General features: G+C 44.6%; 1 protein-coding gene across 2 annotated transcripts; it reads left to right on the plus strand.

The window, feature by feature from the left end:
- Positions 1-632: 632 nt before the first annotated feature.
- prmt7 (protein arginine methyltransferase 7) lies at positions 633-13,084 on the plus strand. 2 transcript variants are annotated; one of them, XM_071489473.1, is made up of 17 exons: positions 633-867; positions 1,936-1,972; positions 2,368-2,517; positions 6,150-6,258; positions 6,418-6,530; positions 6,735-6,964; positions 7,068-7,248; positions 7,980-8,107; positions 9,183-9,321; positions 9,410-9,493; positions 9,603-9,650; positions 9,742-9,831; positions 10,234-10,395; positions 10,733-10,807; positions 11,521-11,705; positions 11,833-11,929; positions 12,519-13,084. In XM_071489473.1, the coding sequence occupies exons 1-17, from the start codon at positions 773-775 to the stop codon at positions 12,675-12,677; spliced, it is 2,082 nt and encodes a 693-aa protein (XP_071345574.1). In that variant the 5' UTR covers positions 633-772; the 3' UTR covers positions 12,678-13,084. The 2 variants fall into 2 exon arrangements, with proteins under 2 accessions (XP_071345574.1, XP_071345582.1); XM_071489481.1 differs by having other exon boundaries at positions 11,545-11,705.
- Positions 13,085-13,809: the final 725 nt, after the last annotated feature.

The following is a 13,809-nucleotide window of genomic DNA, read 5'->3' on the forward strand; positions in this document are numbered from 1 at the left end:
AGTGGTGTGGATGTGCATGTTTCCTCATTAATTAATTATGAAACTGGTTCTACATCACCATCAAGCAAGAGAAACCCTTTAAAAGTTATGTCTTTGACAACAACTCGCATTCAAAGAGATTAACCAGTGATTTATCAATTGCAAGTGATTACAATGAAAAGTATTTTGTAATCATAATATCCAGAAAGGTAATGAACAGCTGGTCTGTGCTCCACCAATCATAAGTTGTCTAACCAATACAATGCAATTGTCAACCCACTTCCCATAATATAGAGATTTATTTTTCTATAGAACGTTCTTGTTACTCCAAATGTGGTAATCAGTTTGGGGGAAAGGGATGTCTGTAAATGAGTTTCCAGGCCAGCAGCGCCTGTTTTCTGGAAATGACACAGCTTTACAGCTAAAGTATCAATTTTACACTCACATTTAAGAAGAAAATTAATTCCACCTATCAAACTAAAACATGTTCAGGGAACGTATTTCTAAATGTTGTCTATTTTCTCCATCAAATTAGTTAACCATTTCTCTTTGAAAGTAATATTGAACATATGAAAACTCATACCTCCGGACCACAGCTTCTGTACCGCTCCACAGGAGCAGGCGGAAACACGTGACCCGAGGGGTGTGTGACGTCTCTGGGAAAGATGGCCGCTTCCGCTGAGGCAATGCTTGTTCAGTAACCCAGTCTACCTTTAGGCTTGTGAGGAATATTTCGGAAAACAACGCCTTTGGCCGCACAGCTTCGCGGAGTGTTACAGCAGCCGTGGCAGAGATGAAAACCTTCTGCGGAAGAGCCAACCCGACCACTGGATCTTTAGACTGGGTGGAGGAGAGCGACGAGTACGACTACCACCAGGAGATAGCCAGGTAGCGGAGAGCCGGCGCCGCCGCAGCCGCATGGGGAGAGCCTGCTCACATTGTCATGTTGTCCCTGGAAATGAAGCAGTTCATGAAACACTGAAATTCATTAGATGATCACTCTGAAAACATAAAATGTATGTGTTTTTTTATGTATGTCAGATAATTGAGTTTTTAAGCGCTATCGTGCGCGCTGAAAGCAGGAATATAGCTTAGCCCCCCCCCAAACATGTAAACCAGCTTTATTTCGATACGGAGGGTGGTTTTCTGTCTGCCTTTGAGGACGATAAGCTCCACACTTGCATGTTTGTGTAGTAGTGGTGTCACTGTGTTCCCAATGCATGGCAGCTCTGCAGTAACATGCAGTCAGTGTTGACCGGCATTATTTATATGCCATATATGAATCAATACTTTGTAGTCCAGCTCACACCTGAAAACCACAGTTAAATTACACCATATATATATATATATATATATATATATGTGTGTGTGTGTGTGTGTGTGTGTGTGTGTATATACACGATAACATATCATCACATCAATTATCATTACTGTATTACACTAGCACTGTTGTTATTATATACTATATTATTATTTGTATTATACTGTTATTATATATACTATTTCACTATTATATTTCTCTATGATATATGCTAATATTATATACTATTACTCTCATCTGTACACATTCGGGTTTTTTTACAGGGACTACAGTGACAACGCAGTGTTTTTTCTGCTTCTGCTGTTTATAATCTGCTTCGTGTTTATTATTCATTGTGTGAATCATGGCTGCTTTTTGCTGTGTTTACATCGCATGTGCCCACAGCATCTTAAAAAAGAGGTTGTCGTATGCAACACACCTGCCTTCATAATTCAGTTCTGTTTCTATGGTGTGTGTTGTGGTGCACTGTTAACTTCGTGGCAACAATTCACCAGAGCACACAAGGGCTGAGGAGCCCTGACTTGAGTTTGGTGTTTTGTCATTCTCTTACATGGCTGTTTCATTAACGAACACCAATGGATTCTGAATCTGTTGTCCTGTTAATCACATCTGAGATTAGTGTGTTTCTCTTTCAGGTCCTGTTATGCTGATATGCTGCATGATCATGACAGGGTGAGTGTTCGAGAACATGGCTGAGGAGTATTTATGTTGTTCCAGTAGTAAGGTTTGTACAGTCTGTCCTTGGTTGGGATGTACATGTGACAGCTGCATGAACACAAGTATTTCTCCATGTTTTTAGTGGGCATCAAAAATCTACACGTGATGGAAATTTGTCCACTGTGCTTTTTGCCTGAGGTGTAAGAAAACTCTACCATAGAATCAGAAACTTAATAGTTCAAAACAAACTTCTGATAGCAATGACTAGATAAATAACACATTGTTAGCCTGTTCAGTAGGATCTGTCTCATCAGCACCACATTTTACTTATTAAATGTGAACAAGTAGTTGTTCACAGAACAACCACCAAGCACTCCCATAACACACCTGTCATCCATTCTCACTTCCAGAATGAGAAGTACTACCAGGGGATCCGAGCGGCTGTGGCCAGAGTAAAGGCTCGTGGCGAGAGGGTCATCATCCTGGACATTGGCACAGGAACAGGTCTACTGTCCATGATGGCCATCACCGCTGGTGCTGACTTCTGCTATGCTGTGGAGGTACATTAGCAGGGCCAGTACTGTTGTCCCCACTCTGTAAACACAACTATTCATGGTCATTGCTAGTCTGGATCTGTGTCCCAATCATATTCAAAACACCAATTTTACCTGTAGGTTTAATCTGCAGCTGATCCCCACTTGTACATTTCAAAGATGAAGTGAAAGGTATGAGTTAAAATCGTTAGGCTGTTGACTCTGGCATGGATGGACACAGGAGCAGCTAGGATCATCATTTAAATTGTTTATTGATTGATTTGAATTAACAGCATAAAATGCCAAATCAGAATCAGAATCAGTTTTATTGCCAAGTATGTTTTCACATACAAGGAATTTTTTCTGGTGATTGGTGCAATTGATCAGCAACAGTGGGGCTCTCTAGCCTTGTTGATGAGGCTAATAGCAGATGGGAAGAAGCTATTTTTGTGGCGAGAGGTTTTGGTCCTGAAGGACCGCAGCCTCCTGCCAGAGGGGAGTGTCACAAAGAGTTTGTGTCCAGGGTGGGAGGAGTCAGCTACAATCTTCCCTGCACGCCTCAGAGTCCTTGAGGTGTACAGGTCCTGGAGGGACGGAAGATTGCAGCCAATCACCTTCTCAGCAGAGTGGATGATACGCTGCAGTCTGTTATTGTCCCTCTCCGTGGCAGCAGCGTACCAGATGGTGATGGAGGAGGTGAGGATGGACTCAATGATGGAGGTGTAGAAGTTCACCATCATAGTCCTTGGCAGGTTGAACTTCTTCAATTGCCTCAGGAAATACATCCTCTGCTGAGCTTTTTTGATGAGGGAGCTGATGTTTAGCTCCCACTTGAGATCCTGTGTGATGGTGGTTCCCAAGAAGCGGAAATGCTCCACGGTAGCCACGGGGGAGTCACACAGGGAGATGGGGGTGGGTGGGGCTGGGCTCTTCCTGAAGTCCACTATCATTTCCACTGTCTTCAGAGCGTTTAGCTCTAGGTTGTTCTGCCTGCACCAGGTCACCAGACGGTCAGTCTCCCACCTGTAGGCAGACTCATCGCCATCAGAGATGAGTCCAATGAGAGTGGTGTCGTCTGCAAACTTCAGGAGCTTGACAGACTGATGGCTGGAGGTGCAGGTGTTGGGGTACAGGGAGAAGAGCAGAGGAGAAAGAACGCAGCCTTGTGGGGATCCAGTGCTGATGGTCTGGGAGTCAGACACATGCTTTCCTAGCTTCACGTGCTGCCTCCTGTCAGACAGGAAGTCGGTGATCCACCTGCAGGTGGAGTCAGGCACGCTCAGCTGGGAGAGCTTGTCCTGCAGCAGAGCCGGGATGATGGTGTTGAAGGCAGAGCTGAAGTCCACAAACAGGATCCTGGCATAGGTCCCTGAGGAGTCCAGGTGCTGGAGGATGAAGTGGAGAGCCATGTTGACGGCGTCGTCTACAGACCTGTTGGCTCTGTAGGCGAACTGCAGGGGGTCCAGGAGTGGGTCAGTGATGGATTTGAGATGGGACAGGACAAGGCGCTCAAATGATTTCATGACCACAGAGGTCAGGGCAATGGGTCTGTAGTCATTTAGACCTGTGGGCCTTGGTTTTTTGGGGACAGGGATGATGGTGGAGGATTTGAAGCAGGCTGGCACGTGGCAGGTCTCCAGTGAGGTGTTGAAGATGTCTGTGAACACTGGAGACAGCTGATCAGCACAGTGCTTCAGGGATGATGGAGAGACAGAGTCAGGACCGGCTGCTTTGCGGGGGTTCTGCTTCTTAAAAAGCCTGTTGACATCTCTCTCCAGGATAGAGAGAGACGTTCCTTTGGTAGGGGAGGAGGAGGGGGGTTCTGATGTGGCTCTGATGTGGAGGTTAGTGTCAGGCTTGTCCCACTGTCTTTCAAAGCGGCAGTAGAACTCATTCAGATTGTTGGCCAGACGGAAGTCATTAATGGAGTGGGGGGGGTTTAGGTTTGTAGTTAGTGATCTGTCTGAGCCCTTTCCAGACAGAAGCAGAGTCATTGGCTGAGAACTGGAGCTGAAGTTTCTCAGAGTACAGTCGTTTAGCTTCTCTCACCGCTTTGCTAAACCTGTACTTGGACTCTTTAAACTTGTCCCTGTCCCCACTCCTGAAAGCTTCCTCCTTTTGCCTCCTGAGCTGACTGAGCTTAGCTGTGAACCAGGGTTTGTCATTGTTATAACTCCCCCTGGTGCGTGATGGGATACAGCAGTCCTCACAGAAGCTGATGTATGACGTCACAGCCTCTGTGAACTCATCCAGACTGTTGGAAGCAGTCCTGAACACCTCCCAGTCAGTGCAGTCCAAACATGCCCGCAGATCCTCTATGGCTTCACTGCTCCACTGCTTCGATGTCCTCACAACAGGTTTACACAGTTTTAGTCTCTGCCTGTATGTGGGAATCAGGTGGACCATGACATGGTCAGAGTGGCCCAGTGCAGCCCGGGGGACGGCGTGATAAGCACCACTGATTGTGGTGTAACAGTGGTCCAGAGTGTTCCCCTCTCTGGTCGGGCAATTAACAAACTGTCTGTATTTGGGCAGTTCGTGGCTGAGGTTAAAGTCACCAAGGACAATAACTACGGAGTCCGGGTTGGTCCGCTCCACACACAGTATCTGCTGTGGCCTGTGGTGGGATGTAAACACCGACCAGGATGAATGAGGTGAACTCACGGGGGGAGTAGAAGGGCCTGCAGTTTATGATGAAAGTCTCCAGGTCAGGAGAACAGTGCTGCAGGATCACTGTCACGTCTCTGCACCAGCCACTGTTTCCATAAAAACACATTCCTCCACCTTTGGTTTTGCCGGACAGCTCTGTGTCGCGATCCGCTCTGAAGAGCTGGAAGCCGGCCAGCTCCAGCGCAGAGTCCGGAATCGATCCACACAGCCACGTCTCCGTGAAGCACAGGACGGAAGATGAGGAAAAGTCTCTGTTCTTCTGCACCAGTAGCTGAAGTTCATCCAGTTTGTTGGGCAGTGAACGCACCTTGGAGAGAAAGATACCTGGGAGCGGTGTGCGGAGTCCGCGCCGGCGGAGACGCGCAAGCGCACCGGCACGTTTTCCTCTCCTCCGGCGTTTCACTGCGAGAGCAAAGGTCAGTGACCTCTGACCAAAATGTCCAATAATCCCACAGATGAGTCGAGAAAAGTAGGAAAAAGATCCACTGGAGTTGTTTCTCTGATATTAATGAGCTCTTCTCTGGTGAAAGAGCTCCGGAAACCAAAGCAGAAAACTGGATTTATAAAGAAAATAAGGCAAAAAAATGCGCACCAAAACACCGAGGCAGCCATCCGCGGCGCCATGGCAACAGAAAAAAGTGATGACTTGAAATTGCTAGTTTTTACTGACCAACAGTCCAAAAGCCAACTACATGTATTAACTTTTATGATACTAAACAAACAAAACAACACATCCTCAGATCTGGGCAGCTGGAACCAGAGACTATATTGTTGCTGGGTAATAGTTTATCCAATATCATAATTGTTGTAGAGTCATTTTTTTCTATCAACTAGTGACAAACTGATTAATCAACTAATCATTTTAGTCCTCAGCAAACCGTATTGTTCCTCTCACTAAAGCACTTCCCTCTTGTTCTCAGCGCCTGTCACTCTCCAGGCCCAGATGTTTACAGCTCCAGCTGTTGTCTCTGTCTGCTTTGTGTCTGCAGGTTTTTAAGCCCATGGCTGAAGCAGCCCAATGCATCGTGGAGAAGAACGGCTTCACTGACAAGATCAAGATTATTAACAAGCACTCTACTGATGTCACTGTGGGGCCAGGTCAGAGAAAAACACACACACACACACACACACACACACACACACACACACACACACACAAACTAGTTGTGTCTCTGGTTGATATTTGTCTGGAATTTACCTTCATTGAATTTTTCTCTCAGAGGTTGGCTTGAGATGTGTATTTGTGATTTGTTACAGATGGTGATATGCAGATGAAGGCCAACATCCTGATAACAGAGCTGTTTGATACAGAACTGATTGGTGAAGGAGCCCTGCCCAGCTATGAACATGCTCATCAAAACCTGGTCCAGGTGTGTGTGTGTGTGTGCGCGTGTGTGTGTGTGTGCGCGTGTGTGCGCGCGTGTGTGTGTGTGTGTGTGTGTGTGTGTGTGTGTGTGTGTGTGTGTGTGTGTGTGTGCGTGTGTGTGTGTGTTTTTTTACGGTCATATCTTTGTATGTTTGCATGAGGCCAAGAAGTGAAATTCATCTATTGGTGGTGTCCCTCCCCCCTGCAGGAAAGCTGTGAGGCGGTTCCTCATCGGGCCACCGTCTACGCTCAGCTGGTGGAGTCGGAGCTGCTGTGGAGCTGGGCTCAGCTGCAGCCGGTGGAGGTGGAGGGGGTCCGTCTGGTCCCGCCGCCTGCTGTGGGCCACTGTGCTGGAGCTCATTCAGTGTGTGACATTCAGCTGAGCCAGGTGCCCCCGTGCAGCTTCACCCCGCTGGGTCCTCTCTGCACCATGTTCAGGTGTGAAAGTGCGAAGGTAAACATGTTCTTCTAGGCAGTTTTCTCTCAACATTTTTTCACATTCTGCTTCCCCTCCCTTCTGCACTCCATCTTTCCCTTTCAGTGTGGATTTCAGTAAGCCAGTAAGCAGCGCCTTCCAGTCCCACTCCTCCCAGTTTGTTGCTCAGTCCGGTGGTCGAGCACAGGTGGTCTTGTCCTGGTGGGACCTTGACATGGATCCCAGTGGAAGCATTGTATGCACCATGGCTCCCAGCTGGACCTACCCACAGCCAAAGATGGCTCCGGTGAGTTATAGGACACAATCCCCCAGTTCCAAACCGAAGACTCAGACTCATTCCCTTTGATGCGCGTTCTCTCTAAGCCTGTGAGCTTAGGACCGTCCCACTGACAAATCGTTAAGTGGTTGAGGGCTGGAGAGAGCCCTTTATGTGCCCTCTCTGTAAGCGAGCATCTTTGCCCACTTTTCCTGGGGGAATTGCCCAAAATTCATAGCATTGTAGCTTGAAATATGACGTTACCAGGGGAAACCCGGAAATATAAAAGGTAAACAAATGCAACAAAACAGAAATATCGATATAAGAAAAATTAAGAAGACGACACATAAACAAACAAACGCCCATGGAGGGGGCATCCAATTCAAAGGAAAAGTTCAAGAAAAAGAAAAAAAAGAAAAAAGTTTGCATGTAAGTGTTAACACGTAGTTTGGTGATTCATGAATAGAACAACGCGTAGTTGCTAGTTCCTTGATAACATAATAAATTCCAAATATGTTTTCATTACATCAGGGGATTGGCATCGTTCTCATGTTGTTAAGGTGACGTAATAAGTTACCAAGTGCTGTCCCGTTCCTATTTATACCATTCTGAGCCACCGCTGACACTCAATCACTTACCAGCTGACATCAGTTCAGGGCTCGGGGCTTGAGGTGTGAGGGGGGACATTGGAACTGGGGGAATGTTATGATGCTCTGATTCAGGCTTCCATCGGCCCTTGTTAATGCTGTGGTGTGTTTAAGTGGAGGGACCACTGGATGCAGAGTGTGTACTTCCTGCCTGAGGAGAGCAGGGTGACTGAAGGAGAAGCGCTCAGTCTGACTGTCTGCCATGACGACTACAGTCTGTGGTACAGCCTGCAGCCTCACAGGTAAAATATCATAGTGCATGTGTAGAAATACTGTATGGATCTGTGCCTGTTGCACCACTGAAAAGTGCAACAGCAGCACTTGTTTTGCAAACTGAATGTGAGAAGCTCTCCAACTGATAGTCAGCAGCAATCCTCAGGAGCAAGAGCATCAGTCTCACCACAAGGTCACATGTTTTGTAGCTGTTGTTGAGCTTTCAGTGGTATCACACAATCTGCTGCAGTGTTACTCTAGCATTTTCATTTCTACAGTTATCCAATAAGTGACTCATTAACAGATAAAAACAACTTATTCAGAATAGGTGAGCAGATAACATCAGACCTCATGGTATCAGTTGATGAAATCAGGGAATGATGTGACCTGACAGAGCATGTCAAAATAAATGTGCTTTTCCTTGTCTGGTTTGACCACTTCTACAGTGTCATTAATAAGACTGGACATTAGAAACACAGAGAGCTCCTCTAGACACAACTGTAAACATGTTGTTGGTTCTGTCAGATGGAACAGATCACCATGTCTCTCTGCCAAGTCATTCACACCATGAGAAGTAAAGACTTCATGACTCTGTGATAACATAACCTGATCCAGGACCATCTCAAAAAGCAAAGATATTTTGCAGCCTGATCATAGGGCCCTGCTAGTGGCTAGTGGCTGCAGTGGTTAGTATAACCAACCATGTCAAACCAGCATCCTTTTGATCCTTGTACATGAAATCATACAACTATGGAAAGCATTTTTATTTTGCTCAAGTTGAAATATTTTCAATTTTGCAGGATTTTCTTTTTGCCAGAAGCAAAGCACTGTGCTTACTCAGATAACTGGAAGTCATGTATGGAAACCTGACTGTCTGCTGTCTGACACAGCAGAATACATGATTCAGGATGGGTTGGTTTGAATATAGATATTTTGGATAAACACTGTCACTATCAAGTTTGAGTGTCATGGAGTGCTGTTTCAGATGCTCTGTCAGCTCAACATAAATGACTTCAGAGCTAACTATAGTAAAGACTGTGGCAGGAGATGAGAGACCTTGGCCGTCCCTCAGCTAACAGACTGTGTGCATGTTCGTGTCCTCAGCCAGCAGGACTCACAGACCACAGCTCCTCCATCTCGGCCGTGTTGTACTTGCCAGGCTCACCTGCTTTGGACTCGGCCTCGTTTCGGTGAACTCAACGACAGGCAGCGTACAGAGAGCTACGTCAGCGCGCTGCGCAGTGTAGGTCAAGACAAACCAGACTCCAGACTGTTTATTAATGAATGAATGCATATGATTGTTCTCTCACTACCTGCTGTGCTGCCTTCAGGTTCTGAGAGAGGACAGCGTGTGTCTCAGCGTCAGTGATGGAAGTCTGCTTCCTGTGTTTGCCCACATGCTCGGAGCTAAGAAGGTATTCTGCTGTGATCATATGAGCTTTTCTGTGGCTTTACAAACCAAACACCACACTCAGACGCTGGTAATAACTTGTCTTTTCCTTCACTTTTATTTACTCTGCTTAGGTCTACAGTCTGGAAAACTCCAGAATGTCCAAACAGGTCATTGAGCAGGTAACTGACAGCTATATAAAGTACTACCTTGTGTTTACTCAACATAAGAACATGAACCCCAGAGGCAGGAGAACATTTCTTTTCCCTACAGGTGGTGGATGCCAACTTGATGAAAGGAGATGTTGAGCTGCTGGAGATGAGGCCTGACCAGCTGACTAGTAATGACTTAGGAGGAGAACAGGTACCTTAAGAACAAGTGTGTAGTGGTGTTCATTGTTTGTCATCTGCCAGTGTGTTTGTTGATTTATTGTTACCATTAGGTGAACTGAGGAATTCCATGGCCTGCACGTAGGGGCTTTAAAGCTGCACTAATCAGTATGCTAATAATGCACCATGTGAAACAACACGCCTTCATAACAAAGCCACAGGCTGAGACAGTGACCACTCAAATCTTAACTAAATGCATGAATAAGCCACTGGACAATTTGAATTTCCCCAGGGATTAAAAAAGTATTTTTTATCTTTATCTGTCAGCTCTTTGCTTTACGATCATTTGTTGGAATTCAACCCATTTCATAACATTTCAGGTTAAAAATCCCAACAAATGTAAATTGTGTAATTGGGTAACCTGTCGCCCGGCCAGATCTCAGTCCTGATGGGTGAACCGTACTTCAGCACCAGTCTCTTGCCCTGGCACTCGCTGTTCTTCTGGTACTGTCGGACCGCCCTGGCAGGCCTCCTTCAGCCCAAGGCCACCATCCTGCCTTGCTCTGCTACACTTCACATGGTGGCTGTGGAGTTCCAGGTGAGACAGATAAGAATATTTTCATCCATTTACATGTTTTCTATAACGGGACACAAAAGAACATCCACTATTGTTTTCATAGTATTTTGCGAAGGTATAGATTCATCCTGCTCTCTTTGTCATTAGTCATCTTCATTTAGCGTCTCCTTGACTTTTTTAGGATATTGAAGTTTTCTGTTGAAGGCAATATCAGTTTTTTAAGATCCAGAATGCAAAGTTCTTACACGTGAATAGCTAGATTCACATTTTATAACAGTAATAGTACAATAGATGAATCATTCTTAAAGATGAAGAGAAGTCCCTGTTGAATGACTCTTATTTCTACCATGATCGTTAGGATTTGTGGAGGATAAGAGCACCATGTGGAAAATGTGAGGGCTTCGATGTCACACCCATGGATGAAATGGTCCAGGTAATATTTTTCTGTAATTCATTTATTTTCTTAGCTGTCAGTTTTTACATAGACTTAGCGATACTTCACTGGTACTTCACTGTTAGGCTTGGGCTACTATTTGATTATATGGAGTATTGCAATATTTCCCACCATTTACAATATTTTTCATAATTTCAAACAGTTTGTCCTTGAGTCCAAGTGGACATCTGTGCAAAGTTTGAATAGTTTATTTCAAGGTTTTACTGAAATATTATGTTCATAAGGCCAAAAACAGGTTTTGTGAGATCAACGTGACCTTGACCTTTGACCTCTGACCTTTAGCCACCAAAACCTAATGAGTTTGTCCTTGATTCCAGGTGAACATTTTTACCAAATTTGAAGAAATTCCCTCAAGGTGTTACAGAGAAAAAACTTGTTTCCTTGAGGGAATTTCTTCAAATGTTCACCTGGAATACATAGTAATGTCAGCACATTTGAAAATATGGGTGTTTCTACTACAATAATAGCATGATTTGGACACACACGGTTGAAATGGGGAGAAGAGGGTGACATAATACAATGAACAGAAGATGCTTCTTTGCAACAGTTATTTCATGGTTTGACATTGAAGAAGAGAGATTAAAGACAGGTTCATGATGTTTGCTTGAAGTTAACAGGGCCTGAATTGGGTCTGTTTTGATTTGCCATAAGGAAATCAGGTCCATTTCTTGAAAAATTCTTCTTTTAAGCAGAATTCGTCTCATCTGTCCCTCCAGCAATCTCTGGATTTCCGTGAGTCCCGTGAGGCAGAGCCCCACCCTCTGTGGGAATACCCGTGCCGTGCTCTGACCCAGTCCACAGCCATAATGACCTTTGACTTCACACAGTGTGTGCCTCAACAGCCAATCAGCAGTCAGGGCTCACTGCCATTCATAAGGTGCATTGTCTTCCTATAAATATATACAGTATCTATAATAACTATCTATCTATATAAAGGAGCTGATTTTTTTTCTTCACTCTCTCAGTGTTGAGTCGTTAACAGTCTGTTAAAATGTCTGTTTCAGGATTGGTCGTTGCCATGGTGTTGCATTGTGGATGGAATACCACCTAACCAGCGACATCACTGTCAGTGCGGGTCTGATTGGATCAATCAGTGAGCAGGTATCATAGCTTTTTTGTGCTGAACAAACTAAACACCTTTGTACCCTGAGCTTTTCTTACTTGGTTTTGGCTCATTAACGATCTTACTCCATCTAATCTGTGTCATTTAATACGTGCAGTGTAGGTGATGTATATTATGTGGTTTTGTATTTTAAATCTGAGCTTTGTTCTTTTTTCTTGTCACTGGTCATTTGAGTTTATTCCTGATTACTGAGCTGCTCTGTTGAACAAGCTCAGTAGCTTCGACAGTAGTTGTTGAGGAAATCCACTGTAATTTCAGTTTTCAGAGAGTAAATACGACTAGAAATGATCAGTCTGTGATGGATCAATCTCGGCAACTCACTGAACTCTGTATCAATTGTGTTTGAGAGAAAAAGCTTATTAAGAGCAGCCGGAAGCTGCAGATGATTTTCTGCACCCTCTGCCTGCTTCAAATCATTTTCAGCTGCTCCAACGTTCCAGCATTTTCTGTCAAATAAGAGCAATCATCAGCTGGAAGCAGCAGAATGAAGTTTGGTGACACAGTGGGACTGGTGATGTTAGCTCGTCTGACAGACCTGATCACTACTTGTTCTGCCTTCTCCTGCAGGGTAACTGTGAGTGGACTCGGCACAGGAAGCAGGGAGTGTATTTCTTCAGGTCACCATGGGAGAGCTCAGGTGATGGCAGAGCTGCAGTGTCTTACAGCTTCACCTTTGAACCCAGTTTAGGAGACATTAAGATGGACTTCAGCATCGAGTCCCACTGACGTGGGACAACCATGAACTCTGAGCACTGCTTTTTACTTCATGTCACTGTTTGTATTTTGAGTGCATATTTAATGTCTGGGGTTCAGCCAGTGCTGTGTGCCATTTGCCTTGATGATATTAACTCATTATCTAACTAATTGTAATTTGACCATTATCAGGCCTAAAACTGAGCAGAATCTAATGTTGGACTGTGGAGAATGAAAGCTGTCCACCACATCCAAGGAATGTTATTTATGATTATATTAATATGAGCATAAATATACTTCATGTAAGTAAAACATTCATAATAAGGGCTTCCTATAAGCAACTAGTAGAGTATTTACCAATTCTACAGTTATTGAACAGTTTGTGTATAAGAATGCCAGATGTGTTGTTATAGAAATGTTGAATGAAGTTTTATATTGGTTTCCTCTGTCTGGTATCTCTGTTGTAAAGTTTCCATGAAGGAAGGTGGTTTACTTCTTCACAGACGACCAGGCTCCTCAGATGTTAGAAACTTGTCAGTGGCCCAACTTCAAGGGCCCGACCATACAGCTACTTTTGATGAAGTGCTTTGTGAAGTCTTTATGTCTATCACAGCAGTAACAGACATTACCTGGTTTTCAGTGGAGGTTGATCAGTGAGGAGTGCTGCTCCACAGTCCTCTCAGTCTGCATGTGTTAACTGTTAACTGTGGAGGCTGTGATGAGGGGAGCTGAAGTGGGGGGGGGGGGGTCAGTTGTCGGTCAATTCAACACTTTTAAATAAGAACTGATGCCATGGGCCAAATTTAAAATGTATACATACCGGTACTTATATATATATTCCAATTAAATGGTAAAAGCATATATACACCACTGTATATATACATTCACTGGCCACTTTATTAAGTACACCTGTTCAGCTGCTCGTTAACACAAATATCTAATCAGCCAATCACATGGCAGCAACTCATTGTATTTAGGCAGGTAGACATGGTCATGACGACCTGCTGAAGTTCAAACCAGCTTCAGAACAGGGAAGAAAGGTGATTTAAGTGACTTTGAACGTAGCATGGTTGTTGGTGGTCTGAGTATTTCAGGAACTGCTGATCTACTGGGATTTTCCTGCTCAACCATCTCTAGGGTTTACAGAGAATGGTGTGAAAAAGAG

This window comes from Trachinotus anak, unplaced genomic scaffold (genome assembly GCF_046630095.1).
Source record: "Trachinotus anak isolate AG129_WGS33_773 ecotype Australia unplaced genomic scaffold, CSIRO_AGI_Tana_v1 ptg000002l, whole genome shotgun sequence".
Lineage (NCBI taxonomy): Eukaryota > Metazoa > Chordata > Actinopteri > Carangiformes > Carangidae > Trachinotus > Trachinotus anak.